This window comes from Xenopus laevis, chromosome 7S (genome assembly GCF_017654675.1).
Source record: "Xenopus laevis strain J_2021 chromosome 7S, Xenopus_laevis_v10.1, whole genome shotgun sequence".
Lineage (NCBI taxonomy): Eukaryota > Metazoa > Chordata > Amphibia > Anura > Pipidae > Xenopus > Xenopus laevis.
In genome coordinates, this window is record NC_054384.1 from 49,756,852 (window position 1) to 49,775,525 (window position 18,674).

General features: G+C 39.2%; 1 protein-coding gene across 2 annotated transcripts in view; it reads right to left on the reverse strand.

Annotated features, from left to right (window-relative positions):
• Positions 1 to 614: 614 nt before the first annotated feature.
• The window catches only part of MGC115313 (uncharacterized protein), a 41,860-nt gene continuing 23,800 nt past the window's right edge, over positions 615 to 18,674 (reverse strand). For both annotated transcript variants that reach the window (NM_001095864.1, XM_041570560.1), the window contains 1 exon segment: positions 615 to 961. In NM_001095864.1, coding sequence (NP_001089333.1) covers positions 815 to 961 — 147 coding nt within the window. In that variant the 3' untranslated portion in view covers positions 615 to 814.

Genomic DNA, 18,674 nt, shown 5'->3' on the forward strand with positions numbered 1-18,674 from the left:
TTCATTTATAATTTAAGCAATATGACTCTAGGGTGTATCTGGATAGGTATATTTCCCAATTTTTGTATCCCGTGACAAGACCACAGCATGTGCATGAAGTCCCTAACCCAACTTAATTATGTTAAAGGCATACTGTCATGGCAAAACTTTTTTTCTGCTCCAGCAGAATTCTGCTCAGAAATCCGTTTCTCAGAAGGAAAAATATTTTTTTTATCTTTAATTTTGAAATCTGACATGGGGCTAGATATTTTGTCAGTTTCCCAGCAGGCCCCAGCCATGTGACTTGTGCTCTGATAAAATTTAGTCACTCTTTACTGCAAGTTGGAGTGATTATCACCCCCTCCCCCCCCCCCCCAGCAGCCCATCAGCAGAACAATAGGAATATAAACAGCTCTCTAACACAATATAACAGCTCCCTGGTAGAACGAAGAACAACACTCAATAGTAAAAATACAGGTCCCACTGGGACACATTCAGTTACATTGAGCAAGAGAAACAGCCTGACAGAAAGCATTTCCATCCTAAAGTGTTGGCTCTTTCTGAAATCACATGACCTGTGATGGCTGCCTACACACCAATATTGCATCTAAAAAATACACTTGCTGGTTCAAGAATGAAATTTTATATTGTAGAGTGATTTATTTGCAGTGTAAACAGTGTAATTTAAAAACTACACCATAAAATTCATGACAGAATCCCTTTATCATCACTGTCAAGAGATAACATCCACCCGTGCGGTCACCTTGTAGAGGAGCAGTAAAAGTCAATTGACTATGGAATTTCATTTATATTCTGCAAAATCGGCACAAATATATCAGGTGGAAGTAGGTAACTTCTTTTTCCGAAGTCTCTCTGTGTGTGTTTTTCTTTCCCCATGTGTAGATAACATCAAGGTGTCTCTCTTTTCAATGCCGCGCAGCCGTTTCTTTTGAGTACGTTTTAGCTTTGCAGGATTCCGAATCTAAAGATTCAGCAATGATAGATTAGTATATGAAGTTTAGTGTGACACAAAATATATATATATATATATATATATATATATATATATATATATATATATATATATATATATATATATATATATATACACACATACACATACACATACACATACACATACACATACACATACACATACACATATATATACATACACATACACATATATATATACATACACATACACATATATATATATACACACATACACATATATATATATACACACATACACATATATATATATATACACACATACACATACACATATATATATATACACACATACACATACACATATATATATATATACACACATACACATATATATATATATACACACATACACATATATATATATATACACACATACACATACACATATATATACACACATACACATACACATATATATATATATACACACATACACATACACATATATATATATATACACACATACACATACACATATATATATATATACACACATACACATACACATATATATATATACACACATACACATACACATATATATATATACACACATACACATACACATATATATATATACACACATACACATACACATATATATATATACACACATACACATACACATATATATATATACACACATACATATACACATATATATATATACACACACAAATATGAAGCTTCAAAAAGTATAGCATTTAAGAGTTTAGTGAAAATTTATTGTTAACTTAATGTTTTGGTCATTAACTGTGGGAAACAAAAAAACTGTTCAGTCTATATTTCAAATGTATCGTACCGATTTGGAGACTGTTGTGTCATCCTCAATGAAGGTCTTTTTCAAAGTCTTTTAAAATGCAAATGCTGCTTTCAATAGCAATTGTTTTTCAAAACATGCTTTGCAAAAGGAGAATGAACTATATGAACTTTGCATTAGTAGGAGATATGGAAAAACCCTCAGCACCTTATTATAATAACTACTATTCAGCTGTGCTGCCCAATGATGAAATAATTACATAAGAAGTGGCAGTGACAGAAGAAACAAATGTTCCTTAAAGGAGAACTAAACACCCCAAGGTAAAAAGCCCCCACACCTCTTCCTCACCAAACAGTATTACAAAGAAAGGTACTTTTATTTGAAAACCATAGCTAAAAGTGCCTAGCATCCAAGTTCACAAGTGCCACATTTTGTATAAAGCCCCTAACGATCAACTTAAACAACCATGTCTCTTCACCCTTTGAATTGCATCTGGGAACTAGACAGGGTTGTCCCCTCTCCTCCTTATGTTTGCTATGGCGAGCCCTTGGTTTGACATGACATGCCTTAAGGTGGCCATACACGGGCCGATAAAAGCTGCCGACAGACCGTGTCGGCAGCTTATTGGCCCGTGTATGGGGGCCCCCGACGGGCTTCCCCGATCGAGATCTGGCCGAAAGTCGGCCAGATCTCGATCGGATGGGATTAAAAATCCCGTCGGATCGCAGCCGCATCTGTTCGTTGATGCGGTCCCGCGATCCGACCGCCCGTTTGGCGAACGCTAGGATCCGATCGTTGGGCCCCAGGGCCCACGATCGGATCAGCCCGATATTGCCCACCTCAAGGTGGGCATATCGGAGGGAGATCCGCTCGTTTGGCGACATCGCCAAACGAGCGGATCTATCCGTGTATGGCCACCTTTACATTTAAAACTGTGGAAGATCGAATAGCTCTCTGTGCTCATGATATATTATTGCTTTTGGCTGACCCACATGGTTCTTTACAAAAGGTTCTAGAATTGATTCAAGAATTTGGTTCCTACTCTGGTTTACAGGTTAACTGGGATAAATCCCAAATAATGCCTATAGGTGACCTGTGAACATTCTATTATTCTGGGCTGACAAACATAAGTACTGTATTTATGGATTACAATTTCAAGAGCATAATCTTGATCCAATGATGATTAGGCACTTTTCGTCTACTATGGTTTCGTGGCAGACACTTCCTATCATTCCTTGGGGTAAAATTTATTTAAGTTTTTTTTTTTCAAAACCTTTGTACTTTTATTGTAATTCCCCTACTTTATTTTCATGGAAATCTTTGACAGCCCCCCTAGATAGAGGAGGCCTGCAACTACCAGACTTCTATGTGTATTACTTAGCAGCTCAGCTGTTACATTTACATACATGGATTGTTACAGATGCTGAAGACCAAAATATGCTTTTACAATCTTCAATTTTAGGATCCTTTGAATCTTTGGCTCATAGTCTTTTGTGAAAAAATTGAGAGATTCTATTCCACTTCCCCCTGTGTTGCCTAAATTGGGTATTAAAATATTAGGACATATTTTGGATGAGGGAACCTTTAAATCTTTACCACAACTTGCAGAATTTACACAAGGTCATCATATTGATCAATTTCCATACCTACAATTTAAACATGCATTTAGAGCCCAATTTGGATCACACCAGATTGTATTCTATAGATTTAGTATAGAGGAATCCAGATTCCAACAAATTAGTAATTATATATATATATATATATATATATATATATATATATATATATATATATATATATATATATATAATATATATATATAAAAAATATTTGTAACCTGCACCCAGGCACCTGCTCATTTTTACAAGAGTGCTCCAGCTCTATGAATGTGATATAAATCTATATATATCTATATCTATCTATCTATCTATCTAACCAAAGGAATGGTGCACTCCGTAGACAAAATTAATACCTGGGTGCCAGCATGGGAAATAAGCAGTGAAAAAGGATTGCGGCACTCACAGGGTTTTAGTGAAAAAACGTTTTATTATTAAGCTATATATATATATCAAATATATTGATCAAATAAAACCTTTTGTTTTTTTCATATAAAGACCTGTTTGGTGCGGTTTTCTTTTTGATTATTACTATTGTTGTCTTTTTGATTATTACTATTCTTGTCATATATATATATATATATATATATATATATATATATATATGTGTGTAGCACTACAGAATATGATTCCACCACCCTTTCATAAAGCTCTTGATAAATGGTGCCGGGTTTTCGCTTCAATCACTGAAGAACAGTGGGAAGAAACCACAGATTCACTATAGTATTTTTTAATCTCTACAAGAGATAAATTGTAGAATTTTGCTAATTTATGCTAGAAAAGTCATTGTTTCTCAATGGGATAATTTAGTCAATAAAATGCTACCAGTCATAAAACTAACATATAAACCCAAAAGGAGTATCAGATACATTTGTTAAGATATGGGGTTCGTGGGTTGACATTTATCCAATATTATTGTAATGATGCAGTACTCATGTCTTTTGCATTTTTTGTGATGTATCTTCAATTGAATGTATGTGCTTTGTTTTTTATTGCTATCTATTGGTGATAGACTGAGGCGAAGGAGAGTCGAGGGAGGCCTATGGAGAGCAGTTAAGGGGGGCTTTAACATAGTAACATAGTAGGTTAGGATGGAAAAAGACAGATGTCCTATTGTTCAAACTAGACAAGAGGGGGGGTGGGTGAGATAAAGAATGAAGCAGAAGCTAGGGTACGTGGGGCAGTGGGATTAATAAGGGGTAATGAGGGAGGAGTGAGGGGGGCATACAGTTTACCTGCTAAGGAGGACCCTCTGTTACAAGAAAAACAGGCTAATACTAACAAGATATAATTTTCCTCCAAGTAATTCAAATTTCAAATGAAAGTAATAACCACCGCTGTATGCTGGCAAATGCACAGAGTTTGTCAGATAAAATTGGAGACTTGCATACTCTAAAAATGATACAATTTGTATCACTGAGACCTGGTGGGATGAAACAAGTGACTGGACAGTAAATTGAAATGGTTACACCCTTCTTAGGAGGGACAGATGGATTAAAAAGGGTGGAGGAGTGTGTTTGTGTGTAAAGCATAAATTAAAGCCATGCACTAAAGAAATAACAATTGCTGGCACTGCTGAGGGTGTGGAATCCCTCTGGGCAGAGATTTTGACTGGACAAAAGGTTACAAAGAAAAGTATAATTGGTGTATGCTATAAACCACCTTGTATAAGTGACGAGTATGAAGCCCAGCTACTTTTACAAATAGGTCAAGTTTTTACTTTGGGTGACTTCAATTATCCAGACATTGACTGGGGTAATGGGGTTGCCAAGACAGAAAAAGCTAGTAGGTTTGTAAATATGCTGAATGACAACTTTTTATTCCAGCTTGTTCAAAAACTCTCTTTTGGATCTAATAATACTGAACTAATCTCAAGCATTTGTGTGGGTGAGCATTTAGGGAATAGTGATCATAACATGGTCTCCTTTGAGATTCTGTTGCTGAGGCAATTCTGTAAGGGAATAAATAAAACACAATTTAAGACATGCAAACAGTATAAGGGAATCTCTGCAACATATTAAGTGGGAAATGCTTTTCACTGGGTTAAATAGGGAACAAAAATGGGAAGTCTTTTAAACGCTGCTTAACCCTTTGCCTGCCAAGCACGTACGCTGTACGTTCTGGCAGGCAAGGGCTTTAACTGCCAAGAACGTACCTAGTACGTTCTGGCAGAAATCAGTGCTGATCTCTGCATCAGCGGCTTTAGCCACCTCTGCAGAGACTTAGCAGTGCTGACAGCCCCCTGGGCAACAAGGCACTTCCTGGCTGCAGTGACTCATCAGCACACATGCTGCTGAAACTTTCTAGAGCATCAGACTCTCCCTCTTGCTCCAGCAACAGTAAGTGGCCTTTATTTTACAAATTACACACTACATTGTATAGATCGATACACAGTTACACAATCATTTTAGTAAAGATTTTTTTTAAAAAAATTTTTTGTAAAGTTATGTACACTTATTTGCACTTATTTCACACTTATATACACACTGTCACTCCACTTTTAGAAGTGTATACACATGTATACACAAAAAACTCAGAGGGCTTTTTTTTATTTTACTTTTTCATTTTACTAATTTGTGTTTTTTTTACCCCTAAAACCCATTTGTTTTGGCAGCATGACTATTGGGTAATCTATTTTGGCCACTAATTATGCTGTTGGATCAGTCATTTTGTTATTTCATTGATTTACACAATTTTTGTGGTTTTATTGCAATGTTATACCTGTATTATTTTTCCTTATGTATCTTTAGTATAGGTTTGCTGGTTGGTGCTTTGGTATAGAAAGATATATTTTACTTTGTTTGATCCATCAGAATATGTACTTTCCAAAAATATATGGTGTTCTGGGGGCTTTTTACAGTTTGGGGGTCTTACAACACATAACGCAAAGTCGGGGTACTGTTTTCAGCAGCTTAGTTGGCTAGTGTGAAAATTCATATGCATGTTTTTCATTTGGGGTCCGTAAACACCACATACTTTGGTAAATCTATGCATATTGGGCATCAAGTTATTCATTAGATTTCCATATTTAGGGTGATTTTTCTTTGTACGTAAAACATTGTGTGCGAAAAATGCGGCAAACTGCAACATTTTTAGGCAATTTTCAGAAATGTTGTAAAAACCTCTAAGTTTAGAAAAGCTTTCCAGTTTGGTAGTTTGGTGTAGAAAGATGTCTTTATCTTTGTTGGATTCGTCAGAATGTGTACTTTCCAAAAACATATGGTTTTGGGGGGTCTTTGCTGTTAGGAGGGTCTTGAGGCACATAATATGAAGTCAATGGTCTATGTTCACAGAAGGCGAATTGGCAGCGGAGAAAACTTATATGCACTATTTTTATTTGGGGTCCGCACATGGCAGCTACCTTGGTATATCTGTGCATATCGGGCATCAAACTGTTCAGTAGTGCCTTGGCATCAATATTTATGTTATTTTACATTACATTATTGTATGTAAGAAATTGGGTGAGATAAATGCGGCCAATTGCAATATTTTTAGGCGATTTTCAAAAATGTAAAACCGTTGCTTTTATTGCCAAATTTAGGAAAGACTTGGGACTTTGGAGTACTAGGACATGCATACCCAATTTGGGTTTGCGGGAATGTGTACTTTCCGAAAATATATGGTTTTCTGGGGCGAACTTACTTTTTTCTACCTTTGACCCCCCCAAAACGATGTAAATGTCTTGATTTTGCAGTACCTAAAATGACAGACCATATGGGGGTCTTCCTTTTGGGGCCCCTATATGCCACGTGCTTGGGTACACCTATACATATTGGGCATCAAACTGTTCAGAGGACCCTAGGCTTTCATATTTGGGGTGATTTCTCTTGATACCTAAAAGTATGTGGGTAATACGATGCTGCAGGGTAGAAATTTTGAGGTGATTTTTGGAAATGTCACCAAAATCACCAAATTTAGGAATGGTTTGCGGCTTGGTACCTTGTAGTACAAAGACATGCATATCAAATTTAGATTCGTGGGAATGTGTACTTTCCAAAAATATATGGTTTTCTGGGGTGAACTTACTTTTTTTCTACTTTTGCCCACCCCCCCAAAACGATGTAAATGTGTTGATTTTGCAGTACCTGAAATGACAGACCATATGGGGGTCTTCCTTTTGGGGCTTCTATATGCCACGTGCTTGGGTACACCTATACATATTGGGCATCAAACTGTTCAGTGGACCCCAGGCTTTCATATTCGGGGAGGTTCATTGATACCTAATGATGTGTGGGAGATATGACGCTGTAGAGTGGAAGCTTTGAGGTCATTTTTAAAAAAATTCACAAATTTCTATAAAACATTATAACTTTAGGAAACAATTGCAACTTGGTAGTTTGGAGTACAAAGATATATTTACCCATTTTTGATTCACCAGAATCTGTTCTTTCTAATAATGGGTAGTTTTCTAGCGTAAGCCTGTTAGTGGAATGTTTGGCCTTGAAATCAGAAGTATGCCGTTTGGGGAGCGGTGTTTTGGAAGTTTGGTAGTGTACTGCTTGTAGATTTTGAGCTATACAAGTGAGAAATCTCCATAAAACTTTATATTTGGTATTGCCGCATTCAGGAGACATAGACCTTTGCAAATCGGCTGTGTTCTCGTACATAAAATAAATTATGTTTCTGATATGTGATTGTTCTTTGTGAAACATGATTTTTTTCATTTTATTAGACACTTAGAAGCCTATATTTTTTACAGAAGTAGAATTACACCAAAATTCTTGCATATTTTGAAAGTTCAGGTTGTCTTGAAAAAAACAATATATTGTTTTCCTGGGTAAACTAAAAGACCACCCCAGGAAAGGCCCTTAAAGTGAAAGAGTGCAAAATATCTAAAAACTGCTTGGCAGTAGATGATCGCATCTAGGACAAACGGCCGGCAGGGAAAGGGTTAATAAATATCCATGTCAGTACATTCCCCTTGTGAGTAAGGAACATTGTTACAAAGCAAAACCTTTTTGGTTCAATAGAAGTGTTGGTGTTGAGGTGGGTAAGAAAAGATGTGCTTTTAAGGCTTTCAAGTTAGCTGGGACAGCCAAATCATTTATACAAGGAGGTACAATAAGGAGGTCAATAAACATGCAAAAAAAAAAAGCTATCAGGCAAGCTAAAATTTATATGGAAGAGGATATTGCAGCAAGCAGTAAAAATAAATGTGTTACTAGTAAAAAAATGAAGCAGGAAGGGGCGGGACCTTTATTATTAGTGGGGGGGTCAGCTGGTTGATGAGAACAAAAAAAAAGCAGAGATTCGGAACTCATATTTTTGGTCTGTCTACACACAATGAGGAACCAGTTAATGAAGGTTTCCTTCTTAATAGTCCCAATTCTAGTAATACAACTAATGATGCATGGTTCACACCAAATTCAAGAGAGACTAGAACATGTTAAGATTCATCTCAGGGTACTTAGCTCTGTGATTGCCAGACCTCTTTATTAATTTTTCAGGATTCATTGAGGTCTGTCATCGTGCCGAGAGACTGGGAGTTGCTAATGTGGTGCCGCTATTCAGAGAGATTCCGTTCTCAGCCTCAAAACTATAGGCCAGTTAGTCCAACGTTTGTTGTAGAAAAGCATTTCGAAGGCTTAATAAAGAATAAGATACTGGACTTCATAGCGAATCATAATACTATGAGTTTGTGCCAACATGGTTTTATGCATAATAGATCTTACCAGACTAACTTAATTTTTTTTATAAGAAGGTGAACAAGGGCCTCGATTCTGGGATGGCAGTGGATGTGATTTAGACTTTGCTAAAGCATTTCGATACAATGCCACGCAGAAGGTTACTGGTTAGATTAAGAAATGTTGGTCTGGAACAAAAGTATTTGTACCTAGATAGAGAACTGTCTAAAAGATAGACTACAAAGTGGTGGTAAATGTTCTAATTGGACCAGTGTTAGTGGTAAATGGAACAATGGAACAGTGTTGTTAGTGGACCTCAGGGCTCTGTACTAGGTCCTTTGCATTTCAATTTGTTTATTAATGACCTGGAGGTGGGCATTAAAAGTACTCCTGATGCAAATAGAAAAGGCTGCTAGTTTGGGTAAAGTAATGACAATGGGGGATTTTAATAACTCAGATATTGACTGGAGCAACAGTACTGCCAGATAAGAGGATTTGTTATCATACTTACCAATAAATCTCTTTCTCGTAGTCCCGTAAAGGCAGCACAGGGTACCAATGGGTTAATACAGCAATCCCTCTAGGAGGCAGGATGGAACTAAAACTTCAATCCCTCATAAGGGATCCTCCTCTTCCCTGTATTGACCCCGCCTACTTTAGTTTCGACTAGCACAGCTTATAAGTAGGAATATAGCAAGAATTTGGTTGGGAAACTCCCTGTGCTGCCTTTACGGGACTACGAGAAAGAGATTTATCGGTAAGTATGATAACAAATCCTCTTTTCTCGGTCGTCCCAGGCAGCACAGGGTACCAATGGGTGAGTCCCAAAGCCAGAAGAAAGGGTGGGAAGAAGTAAGTTATTAGGTTGAATTTAGAAAAATGTATTGTAAAAAAGGCACTAACATGGCCAACAGATTCTATATTATTAAACAACAGTTTGAAGAACTTTTCTGCCAAAACTGGCATCAGCTGATGCGAAAACATTGAATTTGTAGAATTTTGTAAAAGTGTGTAAGGACGACCAAGTAGCCGCCTTACAAATTTGTTCCATGGACGCCTGATTGTAGAGTGCCCATGAAGCACTTAAACCTCGCGTGGAATGAGCCGTTACCTTCAGAGGTGCTGGTAGCTTTTTGAGTTTGTAAATGAATATTATGAGGTTCTTAATCCATCTCGCAATGGATGCTTTTGAAGCCTTGTCACCTTTGTTAGATGAGCCATACAGAACAAAAAGAGCATCCGTCTTCCTAAATCCTTCTGTTCTGTGAAGATAGAATTTGAGTGCCCGTACCACATGTAAACTATGTAAACGGTGTTCCGCTTCAGAGACTGGTTTAGGACAAAATGAAGGCAACACAATTTCCTGATTCAGGTGAAACTCTGTTGCTACCTCAGGTTGAAATGCTGGAACCATTCTTAATACCACTTTATTTTCAAGAAAAATACAATATGGAGGCTTGCAACTTAGAGCCCCAATCTCAGATACTCGCCTTGCTGACGAAATGGCTACCAGAAAAGCCGTCTTCCAAGTCAGAAACCTAACTTCTGTGGTAGCAAGCTGTTCAAAAGGACGCCCCTGTAGTGTTTGTAAGATCAGGTTCAAATTCCAGGGAGGCAGAGGGTGTTTGTACGGTGGTTTTATGTGCCCGACGGCTTGAAGAAAAGTCCTTATGTCTTGAAAAGACGCTATTTGTGTTTGAAAGAACACTGAAAGTGCCGATACCTGCACTTTGAGGGAATTTACTCCGAGCCCCTTGTCCATGCCCTCCTGAAGGAATTCCAGTATCAGAGGAATCGAACAAGTTTGGTAGCTTGCTTTCTTTGTTCTGGACCATGTAATGTAATTGGACCATATATGATGATATGTGGTACTGGTTGTTGGTTTGCGTGCTTTTAACATAGTGTTGGTTACTTTTTCTGACAGACCTTTGTTCCTCCATATGGAGCTTTCAATAACCATGCCGTCAGGGATAGTGTCTCCAACATAGGGTGCCAGCAGGGACCTTGCAAGAGAAGGTCTGGTCTGAGGGGCAGTGTCCATGGAGGGGCAATTGACAGTTTTCTGAGATCCGAGAACCATGCCCTTCTGGGCCAAAACGGTGTTATCATTATGGCAGTTGTTTGAAAGAGATGAAGCCGTCTGAGAATTGGATGAATCATTGGAATGGGTGGGAAAATATATACGAGTTGAAAGTCCCAGGGAGTTGTCATTGCGTCTATTGACCATGCTTCCGAATCTTGGTACCTGGAACAGTAGCATGTTAGTTGATGGTTGAATTTGCTTGCCATAAGGTCTATTTGTGGTATCCCCCATCTGACTGTAAGCTGTTGGAACACATCTTTGTGTAACATCCACTCTCCTGGATCTAGAGTGGTTCGGCTTAGGAAGTCTGCTTCCCAATTCAGTTGGCCTGGGATATAAACAGCCGCTAATCGGCTTGTATTGTTTTCCGCCCATTGCAAGATGCGAGACGTCTCTTTCCAAGCAGCTTTGCTGTGTGTACCTCCTTGATGATTTATATATGCCACTGCGGTGGCGTTGTCGGTCTTGACTTTTATTGGAGATCCTTCAAAAGATCTGACCAGTGTAAGAGAGCTAGGTAGATTGCTCGTAGCTCCAACACATTGATGTGTAGTGAGGTTTCCTCTTGGGACCACTGACCCTGAACAGTTCTGTGGTTGAAAACACCTCCCCAACCCGAAAGACTGGCATCTGTGGTGATGATTTCCCAGTTTGCCACCGAGCAAAGTTTCTCCTTTGATAGGTTGTTTGATTGAAGCCACCAATGAAGGGAGGATTTTGTGACTTCTGAAAGGAATACCGGGTAGTCTAGTTTGTTGTAATTTCTGCGCCATTTTCGAAGAAAATCTAATTGGAGTTCCCTCATGTGAGCCTGTGCAAAGGGTACGACCTCTATGGCAGAGGACATGAGTCCTAGAAGTCGCATGCAGTCTCTGGCTGAGATTGATTTTTGCGATATTGCTTGCTTTGCTGCTGTTTGTAAGATGCGCTGTTTTTGTGGAGTGAGAAAAACCTTGTATTGAGATGAGTCGAATCTGACTCCCAAAAAAATGATGGTTTGTGTTGGAATCATTGTGCTTTTTGCCTTGTTGATCATCCAACCATGAGCTTCTAAAGTTCTCTTGCAGAGGTTGGTGTGAGTAACTGCTGTTGCGTATGATGGTGCCAGAAATTAATAGATCGTCTAGATATGGAAGAACGCAAATATCCAATTGTCTCATGTGTGCCACGAGAGTCGCCAATATTTTGGTGAAAACCCTGGGATGCAATTGATGGTTTAAAAGCAGCTGTGGAGGAAGCAAATGCGCCCTTTAATAGATTTTCTGCCTTCCTGTCCATAGGATCTTTGAAAGCCGTGCCATCTTCTAGCGGTATAGTGGTACGCTTAGCTAATCTGGCAATAGGTGCGTCAACTTTGGGTATGGTTTCCCATTTGTCTTTAGGAGTCTGGTTGAATGGGTACATTATATCCATTCTTTTGTCTTTAACTGCTCTGCGGTCAGGATTTTTCCATTCTTTTGAAATGGCCTCCTGTACTGTTTCATGTACTGGGAAAAACTTTTGTTTTCTTTGAGTCGGACCAAACATTTTATCTAAAGTATTAGCCTCTTTGTGTTCCTCTTGTATACCTAATGTCAGAAACATGTCTGCTAAAAGTGAGTGCATAGCTTCAGCTTGGGATTTGTGTGTGTTTTCCGAATGAGAATTAGTTTGTTCTGAATCTTCCCAGTCAGAGTCATCATCCTGAACAGCTCCTTCTTCCTCTGAGGAATGAGATTCCTCCTCTACTCTATCTGAAACATGAGATGTCTTGGCTACTGAAGTAGAGGCTTGTGCTACCTGAGCTGTAGCTAGCTTTTCTATTGCTGCTGACATTGATAACAGAGATGATTGAAAAGGTTGGAACCATTCAGGAATTTGTTTGTCATCTGCAGTAGAATCGGTTTTAATTTCTGTATTGGCTTTGCGTTTTTTGTGGTACTGCTGCATTTCCTTTTCTTTCTGTCTCTTTTTAGCTGACACTGATGCTGTATCAGAGCCTGATAACCTGTCTAGCTTGTCTTGTGAGGACACATGTGTTTTGGTAGGGTCTGAGGCCATGTTAGGCTATAGATATAGCTGAAGTAAATAAGAGAAACCAGAAAAGTATGCTAAGAATCAGCGATATAGTATAGCAGAAGGAAATAAGCTGTACCAGTAGTAACTATGCGTAGACAATACCTTCCGCTAAGTTCAGACCGCCTGTTTGTACCGTCTGCGACGATGTAATCGGATCATTTGGGTCAAGTATGCGCTTCCGTTCTGTGCGCTGTGTATCCAAAATGGCGGCCGGAAACTGTTTTGGCGCGAACGACAAATCCTGTCGTTATCCGCGCAGTGCTTGACTGAAACAGTCGGTAGTCACACTAAAAGTCTTTAGAGGAACGGTACTCTGGCAGCGCTAAAGCATACCTTTCACTCTGTTCGCTTTGTGGCAGCACTGAAGCTTGCCTTGCAATGGATGTGCATTACATACAGTATAAATGCGTGGCAGCGCTGAAGCATACCAAATCCAGTCCAAATGTACGTAGTTATGCTCAAAAAAGAAGTAAATACAATTATTATAAGATGTAAGGGAGTTCACTCCCCACACATCCTACCTCCTTCAAGCAGGATGGAAAAAAACTAAAGTAGGCGGGGTCAATACAGGGAAGAGGAGGATCCCCTATGAGGGATTGAAGTTTTAGTTCCATCCTGCCTCCTAGAGGGATTGCTGTATTAACCCATTGGTACCCTGTGCTGCCTAGGGACGACCGAGAAATATAATATAGAAGTAAAGAAATAAATATTAAGAGAGGAGAAAGGCATTTAAAAACTACAAGTCTGTTGGGACAAAAGCTGCATTTAACACAATAAATGTTGTAAATCAGCATTTCGGACGGCAAAGAAAATAAATGAAGAGTGAAATGTGGCAGAGGCTAAGACTATAACCCAAAAAGTTTTTTAAATATATTAAAAAAAAAAAACATGCAGGTTGAGAGTGTTATTCCATTAAATAATGGTACCAGTATGGTTGTAACAGATACGGAAAAGGCAAATGTGCTAAATCAGTTCTTTTCTTCAGTGTATACAATAGAGGAGCGAGTTCCCAGGCTCACATCAAAGCTGCACTGATCGCTCAGCTCAATCTAGTCAGTGGCTGATGTAAACAAGGCTCCAGGGCCAGATGGCATACACCCTGGGTTCTAGGAGAGCTTAGTTCAGTTTTAGACCAGACCCTATTTCTGATTTTCTCCGACTCGCTTTCATCTGGTATTGTAGATATGGACTGGATGCTGATGTAATTCTAATATTTAAAAAGGGATAACGATCTCAGCCTGGCAATTATAGGCCAGTAAACTTGACATCTGTGGCGGGCAAGTTATTTGAAAGCTTGTTAAGGGACCACATTCAAAATGTTGTCCTAGTGAATGGAATTATGAGCAGCATGACTTTATGAAGGCTATGTCACGTCAGACAAATTTGATTGCTTTTTATGATGAGGTAAGTAAGATTCTGGACATTGGGGGGGGGGGCAGTAGATGTGATCCATTTGGATTTTGCCAAAGCATTTGATACCGTGCCCCACAAACAACTGCTTTTTAAACTAAGGTCTGTTGGGCTTAATGAAGTTGTTTGCACATGGAAACTTGCTACAGGATCGGGTACAGAGGGTGGTTGTTAATGGTACATCTCTACTTTGAGTAAGGTTCTTAGGTCCCTCAGTATTGGGTCGACTTTTATTTACCTTGTTCATTAATGACTTAGGGGAGGGTATTGTAAGTAATGTAGCAGTGTTTGCAGATGACACAAAACTATCCAGCCCAATAATTTCCATCCAGGATCTTGACAAGCTGGCAAGCTGGTGGTTCACCTTTATGTTAAATATTAATATGTTTTAGAATGGCTAATTCTGATCAACTTTTCAGTAGGTCTTCATTGTTTATTTTTTTTTTTTTATATTTTTTTAGTTATTTCCCTTTTTTTCTGACTCTTTCCACCTTTCAAATGGGGTTCACTGACCCCATCTAATAAACAAATGCTCTGTAAAGGTGGCCATACACGGGCCGATAAAAGCTGCTGACAGACCAAATTGCCAGCTTATTGGCCCGTGTATGGGGCCCCCCCCCAACGGGCTTACTCGATCAGATGGGACTAAAATTCCCGTCGGATCGCGGCCGCATCTGTTCGTTGATGCGGTCCTGCGATCCGACCGCCCGTTACTATTCATTAGGATCCGATCGTTGGGCCCTACGGCCCACGATCGGATCAGCCCGATATTTCCCACCTCAAGGTGGGCATTTCGGGGAGAGATCCGCTCGTTTAGCCAAACGAGCGGATCTCTCAGTGTATGGCCACCTTAATGCTGCAAATGTATTTTTGTTGATATTTTTTTATTACTCAACTTTCTATTTGGGCCTTCTCTTATTCATATTCCAGTCTCATTCAAATCAATGTATAGTTGCTAGGGTAATTTGGACCCTAGAAACTGCTAACAAATAAAATAAAAAATTCAAACCAATTAAAAATTGTCTCAGAATATGACGCTCTATGACATATTAAAAGTTAACTCAATAGTGAACATCACCTTTAACTTGAAGGTGAACCAACCCGTTAATATTTAAATATATTACAGAAGAAGCCCCATTTTACATTTTTCAGGACAGCAGAAAAAAATTGTTAAAAAATAAGGGAATACATTATAAATTGATGGGAAGAATTCATATAATTTAATATAAGGACATTTGGGTTCTACATTCAGTAATACCGCTTGTTGCTACATACCATCCATCTTGATTTTTTGGGCATCCAGCCTATTAATGTTAGTAAACCAAATTTATGTTCTATATACAAGCCAGATGGGTCCCCTTGTAGTCCAAATATGGAGATTGGTATATTAGCATGTACTGGTTTGCAATATTGAGTGACATGGTGCAAAAGCCATATTTTAAAGGTGCCTGATTATTGTATAACTTCCGATTGGGGGAGCTATGTGCAATTCTTGTTCTCTTCGTTATGTAATATTATGTTCCTATTCATGTGTACACATTAAGTTCATGTCATTGTTAAGTTATTGGTTAGTCTGCTAATGACCAATAGCATTCTATGTTTAGACTACATATACTAAAACATTTTTATATGGCTTATAACACAAGTGCCAAAACAGAAAGTGCAGATCGTTATTGTTCCACTCTTCTTATTCCTGAAATGATGTCTATTTTGAAGACTATGAAGTGGATGTTATCACTCACCCCGGATCGATTCTGAGGCTGCTGCCCAGATGCCCCCCCCCTCAAAACCCAGCGTCGGAGCAGGTCAAATAGGGGCAGCATTGCTAGTGCAATGAGTGCAACAGCTGCCATTCCCATTTGCAGTTTGATGATTTTAATCCATATGACATGTATAGTCATGGGGAACTAACATTAAAACCTTTTCACAGACTATTTATTATGATATTAATAAAATCTTTGACGAGATGGTTAAAATCATTCAAGCCACACTAAAGATCGAAGGACTGTAATGAGAACATTGAAACTGGAGAATAATCAAGGCCTGTTGTTAAGGGGGGGGGGGGGGGTATGGCCTGTTGTTAAGGGGGGGGGGGCATTGCCTGTTGCATACCAAAAGAAAAATCTACCCCAAAACAATGTAGGTCTCTAAAACATATTGCATAAAATAGCTCATATGTAAAACAACTCTGCTTTATGTAAATAAACCATTTTAAATAATACCATTTTTGAGTAATAGAAGTGTGGAATCAAAATACAGAAGTTTGTCCTGTAATTGCCTCACGTGACCTAACATGTATGGTTTGTTTTTGTGCACCGTGAATCACAGGATACTAGAGGCTGGGCCTTAATTCTTAATCTGGCAATTTAGGATTACCCCAATGGCACATACTACTAAAGAAGCATATTATTATGAATATTTACTTACATAATATATATTTAATATATAAATAATATATTTTTAGAGACCTACATTGCTTGGGGGTACAGTTTCCTTTATAATTTAACAGGCAATACTCCTTAAGCTGTTTTATTAAATATATTTTTAGAGAGACCTACATTGTTCAGGGATATAGTTTTCCTTTAATTCAATATTTAATGTATTGTCAATATGTACGTTCAGAAAAACGTACATGTTTGTATCCAATGATCGCCCTTTAACAAGGCATACTTCTGATTATGCAGGCACATCCACACGCTGGTCTCCAGTCCAGTCAGTAGCATATACACAGGGTCAAGGAAGATTAGGTAAGTGTCCCACAGACAGAAGTTAAGAATCAAAAAACTTCATTTCAGACTGTTTAAAGGACCAGTAACAAAAAAAAATGTTTATAAATTCGTTAAAATAAACACCAAGACAAATTAAACTTTTAAAAAGCAAAGCCTTTATTAAGAAATAACTTACAGAAAATCCACTTCCTGTCCTCTTCAGAAACGGCAAAAAGGCAACCATCAACAATGCAGCAATCGATTTCTCCTCCCTGGCTATTCACTGACGGGCATCCTCCTCGCGACGTCCAGCAGCAGTGTATCTCCTTCTCCGTGCATCGGCTTCCCTCCTCCGATCTCCTTACCTTCCTCTCGGTCTTCCCTCCTCCCCTACTCTCAGAGAGAGAGATGCAGCAAAGAAAGCAGCAGCAGCCACGGGGCACAGAGTGGGTAGTAATTTAGGAGTCGGTGTGAGTGGAGGCAGGGGACGGAGCTCTATACACATACAGGTAAGTCTTGGCGGGTATAGCTCCCATCCCAGCAGCTCCACGTATCCTTTCCTCACAGCAACGAGCGGGCAACTTAGCTCAGTCTGGGGACTTTGGCAGCCTGTTTTGTATTTCTCTCTGCGGGGAACCTCAATGCGACTAATTGTCCCATAAGCCCAGGTCTGCAGGGGGCAAAAGAAGCAGACAAGCAGATACACACTGCTAGGATTGTTTGCAGTTCTCCCGTGCTCTGCCATTGTATGAAGCGAAGGGATGGATTTCACACACAGACAAGTATTTTATACTGCACTGTCTGCTTCTTAGAGCTCCGTCCCCTGCCTCCGCTCACACCGACTCCTAAATTACTACCCACTCTGTGCCCCGTGGCTGCTGCTGTCTTTGCCGCATCTCTCTCTCTCTGAGAGTAGGGGAGGAGGGAAGACCGAGAGGAAGGTGAGGAGAGCGGAGGAGGGAAGCCGATGCACGGGGAAGGAGAGACACTGCTTCTGCTGGACGTCACGAGGAGGATGCCTGTCAGTGAATAGCCAGAGAGGAGAAATCGATTGCTGCAGTGTGGATGGTCGCCTTTTCTGAAGAGGTGGATGGTCGCCTTTTCTGAAGAGGACAGGAAGTGCATTTTCTGTAAGTTATTTCTTAATAAAGGCTTTGCTTATTAAAAGTTTCATTTGTCTTGGTGTTTATTTTTCGTTGTGCACTAACGAATTTTTAAACATTTTTTTGATGTTACTGGTCCTTTAAAACAATGAATAGGCATCAGTATGCAGATGTACTTCCCATTCTATGACATGTGTGGTCATCCGACGTGTTTCGTGCCTCGTTCTGGCACTTAATCAACTCTGATGAATTGCCAGAATGAGGCATGAAATGCATCAGGTGACCACACAGGTCATAGAATGGTAAGTACATCTGC